A 5,149-nucleotide genomic window follows, 5' to 3' on the forward strand; every position below is an offset into this window, starting at 1 on the left:
GGAACTGCCGACCTCTGAGACACTGCATCTTCAGAAGTCCTAACCGCCCAGGACAGCATCAGTGCTGGCTTCCCCTGTTCTCTGCTCACCGGCAACCTCCCGGCAAAGAAACAGGCTGCTAAGACGGTAGCTATTTGCAAGGCTAAAATAAAGACTAAAATTGGCAGCTACAGGATATTCGTTGGGTCTTTAAGTTACCGAGCTTGAATGAAAACCTAGGAAGCGGGAGAAGCAACACCAGCTATATCTACGTATTACCTGTTGTCTGTCTACCTACCTACCTACTGACTTACCTACTTATCTATCTACCTATTATCTGTTGTCTATCCAACTACCTACCTACTGACTTACCTACCTATTTACCTATTATCTGCTGTCTATCTATCTACCTACCTACCTATGTATTATCTGTTTACCTACCTACTAACCTACTTATCTATCATCTGTCTAACTACCTACTGACCTACCTACCTACCTATCGGTCTAGCTGTCTATTTACCTAGCAATCACGTCTAGCTATTGGGTACTACGTACCCACCTGCCTACGTGTCCTATCACCACCTACTCTATGCTGGGCACGGTGCGCAGCCCGTGACGTGAATGGTGTCTGTGGACTCACACAGTGACCCCAGGGCGCGGGGACTCCTACGCCTTCAACTTACAGACGAAGAGGCGGCTGAAATGCAAAGTGGTCGGTGCCTTGGTTGAGCCACAGGGCCATTGAGTGGCACTTACCACTTTAGGACACTGCCTCCCCCAGATGGGGGTTCTCCGTTCGGTGTTCACCCACATCACCCACCCGAGTGCTGGTGAAAAAGTAACTGCACTCAGTGGTGGAGAACAGGGCTCCGGGGGCCTCTTCATCCTCTCTCCTTATTTCAGCGGCCCAAGGGGAACCATGTGAAAGCCCCAAGATCCCAAGCCCTAAAGTGAATTCACTCAGCTTCTAAAAATAGGGCGAGTACGGGCACGAAGGCTGCTCGTCTGGGAAGGGCAGAATCCTCCCGGAAAGACCCTTAGCTTCTCATCAGTGGTAACTTCGCCCCCTCTGAATTTCCACTTGGCTCCTTCATCCGTTAATCGGAAAATGTGAAGGTTTAATCTTGGTTTCCCACTGGTTTCTACACGGTCTGTCTCCCGGGGAATAAAAATGCTACTGTGGAGAAATAAGTAACAAAGAAACCCCCAGGGGCCAAGAGCCCTCGGGGGATCGTTGGAGGGTCTGGAGAGAGGTGACGGGAGCTTAGGGTAGAGGGAGCTTTATGGGTAGAAACCCAAAGACAGTGCCCACCAAAAGTATTCATGTAGTCCCATAACCACTGATAAGCCTGGTAACCAGTAGCATTTCAAACATTCCCGCTGACTCCTGAATGCTGAAATGGGAAGAGCTGGTAGAGACCGTCCAGCCCAGACCCCCTCCCCGGGACTGTCCCCGGTCACCCAGTCCCGGACGCACCAGGACGTGGGTGCCATGAAGCACATCTGAAAAAACGCAGCAGATAACCCCTCGTGTGATGCAAGTGTACAGATCACAACGGATTCGTCCTAATGCTCCGAACATCGCTCACTGCCCTCTCCCGGACCGGGGAGCTTTACTAGGGCACCTAGAACGGCATTAAAAATAAACTAGGTGTGGGAACCTGTTCAAACAAAAAGGTTGGCTGACTCGACCTCCTTGCCCTTTGAACGTTCTCTCTCTCCCACTTAATAGCAATGGGGATTTTTTTTTAAAGTATTTGTTCTTTTGGGATGTTTTAAGTTTAAAATAAGGCATTTGTAGTGTGTGTGGGGTGGGGGAGGAAAAGGGAATCAAGTGAAAACATCAGATAAAACCTAAAGGAAACTTTTTCATAAAGCAGAATTGCCCTTTATAAAAGCTACCCTAAGTTACTCTAAAAAGTAAACCATACGAAAATGAACAACCTCTGTGTTAGAGAACAGTGGGTGGAAGGGCCAGCCAATCTTTCCTAAGAAAACCTGAAAATGGAATTGGGATTTAAAATGTGCTATTTAAAAGTGGACTCTGACGCTGACACGTTAAGATTTGCTAAAGCAATTAACACGAAAGTTGATAAGGCGAGTGGGTATCAACCAAAAATAAGATTCCGAAGGGGCCCAGGGGCCGCTGGCTCCAGTCCCACCCCTTCCAGGCACCAGGAGGGACTCCCTGGCTTGTTGCGAATGGCAAGTCTTCCACTGTGATGTGATGGATTTTTCTGCATGATTCAGTATCTCAGGGAGCTCCATCAGCCCTCGTTCGCAAGCTGGAGGGAATCTTAAGATGTACGTTTCCCGCTCTATGAAAACCTGTGTCTTAAAAAGTCACCCAACACACACATACACACGTGCGTGCACGCACGCACACACACACACACACACACACACACGTCCTTCAGATGGTAGGTAACATCTAACATCATTTTTCCAGATGTGCAGCTCGATGGGCTCTGTGAGCTGGCCTCTACACAGGATTGGACAAGGCCCTAGGACCGGTGGTGCCTACTTCCCTCGGCTATCTGTCAAGGTAGCCCTACCCAGGAGCCCTAATCCAGCCATGGCTCCCTGACGCCAGGCGGGCGCTGTCCACTTCAGCACTACTCCCTAAGCCTGAGCGAGCTGAGTGGGGAGGTGGGCGGCGCGGTGCCCCGCCCCGCAGGGTTCTGGGCCTACCTAGTTTTTGCATGCATGCACGGAGCCTTTCTTCAAGATTGGACACTCTGCTCTGAAGTTCATCGTAGTCATAGGCGCCAATTTCTTCTTGCAGCTCGTTAAGCACTGACGTCAGATTCTGGACCTCCTCTTTAAACTGCAATACCAATTTGGCATCGGCCTTGTACTCTTCCAACACAGGTATCAAAGGCCTAAGTTCATCCATTTTCGCTTTTATCGCCTGCAAGGTTAAAATAAGCTGGGTTCAGTGCGATGCGTGCAAAAACTTGTAACACCCTGCCTTGGCCTGGCTTCTCCCTAGGTGAGGGAAAAGGTCCACACTCCCGCTTTATTTACAGATTGATTTATTCTGGTCCACAGGAGTTAGAAGAGCATATTAAACAGTCTTTAGAACACCAACATATTTGGGAAAGGTCTTTATTGTCAGTTTAGAATGCAACATCTGAAGGTTACATGCTGTAAGTCACATACACAAAGTTTCTTTTTTTTTGTTTTTGTTTTTTCAGAAAATGCATTGACAAGGGTTCAAACTATTCATGAAATGCATCTACAGTCGCATGCAAAAGAGATCCTGGTTGTATTCAAGGTTCCTTAGGGGTATGGTGCTAAGTAACGGGAAATAATAGTAAAAATGCAGGGTGCAAAAAAGCTCTCTGGCCCTCTGTCATGGTTACATGGGAGTGGACTGCTTCTTCAGTCACTGCAGCATTGAAAAAACTCTTTTAAGTTAGCCCTGCAAGCAAGAAAATGAAAACTGTTGAAGAACTAGCTTACTAGCCTGCCTTAAACAGATAGCCATTAACAGACAAATATCTTCACGGTCACTTCAAAAGAAAAATCACACTTCAAGGCTAGAGTCAGTCCAGACAAACTGCTTTAACAGCTATGTAGATGCCCTCACAGCAATTTCTGCCGAAAGCATTTACGGCAATTAAAGTGTGGTCAAAGGCAAGGGCTACTTTTCTTCCCTCAGAGCCATAGTGCCCCAGATTTGGGAAGTGGGACAGAGTGCTTGCAAAGAGGATCTAGCCCACAGATGCTGAAGACACCCTTAGAGGAATGTGAGGCTACCCCAGAGAAGGGAGTGCTGGCCTTACGAGGAGAGACACAAGCTCTCTGGGGTCGGGCAGGTCAAAATCTCTTGCCGAGATAATTCTTGATGACGTGTCTGAAGCAAGGACATGTCCACCTGCCATAGGCTCATTTCTCCTCAACAGATCAACCTGCTATTATTTTATTTATAATATAGGTTTATACCTTCATTAGCTTGCCATCTCATCTATATAACGTATTGCTTTTAAAAGCGAACTATGCACGCCGGGAGCATACATCAAAGGAAAACATTAGCATAGAAAGGGCAGTCCAGAGGGGCTGTGTGACTTGACCCATTCATTTACATCTGAGCTAGGTTTCTGATTAACATGCATGTATACCTCAATTAAGGGGCATATAATTTGTCAATTTAACCATGCTGAAGCTGAGTAAACTCTAGGTGTATATATACATATTTGTACATCTGTATATATAAATTTAGGTCAAACCAACTGCGGCTTTAATGTCCAGAGTTACGTGGAGAACAGGAACACATACTGGGAAGTGAGAAAGATGTTGGCATCTCTCTTCCTTCCCTGCAAATCTACCGTGAGCCTTGTCACAGCTAAATTAGGTCAGATGTGAAGAACTGCCCTGAGTGACCCCTGCTCAGAAATGGCTGTAATCAATCAATCAATTAGGAAATGGCTGTAATCAATCAATTAGGAAATGGCTGCAATCAATCAATTAAGAAATGGCTGTAATCAATCAATCAATTAGGAAATGGCTATAATCAATCAATTAGGAAATGGCTGTAATCAATCAATTAAGAAATGGCTGTAATCAATCAATCAATTAGGAAATGGCTGTAATCAATCAATTAGGAAATGGCTGTAATCAATCAATCAATTAGGAAATGGCTGTAATCAATCAATCAATTAAGAAATGGCTGTAATCAATCAATCAATTAGGAAATGGCTGTAATCAATCAATCAGATACTTGGAAATGGCTGTAATCAATCAATCAATTAGGAAATGGCTGTAATCAATCAATCAATTAAGAAATGGCTGTAATCAATCAATCAATTAGGAAATGGCTGTAATCAATTCAGCTGATCCTTGGCTAATGTGGGTCACCTGCAGCACCTGTTGAGTCGGGAAGGACCAATCACGTGCCTTCCCGGCTAATCTGCAGCTTGGCTGGAGAAGCTGGGACCTGGGGCCCTGGCCTCAGAAGCTAATAGGTGTGAAAACCGCACCTCAACTCTGCCCCTTTCAAGGTGAGTTTTGCCAAACCAGGGTGAGGGCAGGTGGCCTGTTTCCAAGGAGTGCTGCCCTTTGCAAGGAAAAGAGCATCCTTGCTGGGTTCCTTCCTGGCCTCAAATTGCTATTCTGGAGGGAGAGTGGGAGCATGAAGGGGAATCATGCAGTCTCAGAGGAGGGGTAG

The 5,149-nt window shown here is 46.3% G+C and overlaps 1 protein-coding gene across 1 annotated transcript in view; it reads right to left on the reverse strand.

The window, feature by feature from the left end:
• Positions 1-5,149, reverse strand: part of OLFM1 (olfactomedin 1) — a 35,274-nt gene that overhangs the window by 13,092 nt on the left and 17,033 nt on the right. Inside the window, exon 4 of the mRNA XM_024762777.1 lies at positions 2,671-2,890. Coding sequence (XP_024618545.1) covers positions 2,671-2,890 — 220 coding nt within the window. The remainder of the gene's footprint in view (positions 1-2,670; positions 2,891-5,149) is intronic.

The sequence above is a fragment of the Neophocaena asiaeorientalis genome, unplaced genomic scaffold, assembly GCF_003031525.2.
Source record: "Neophocaena asiaeorientalis asiaeorientalis breed wild unplaced genomic scaffold, Neophocaena_asiaeorientalis_V1.1 scaffold78, whole genome shotgun sequence".
Classification (NCBI taxonomy): Eukaryota; Metazoa; Chordata; class Mammalia; order Artiodactyla; family Phocoenidae; genus Neophocaena; species Neophocaena asiaeorientalis.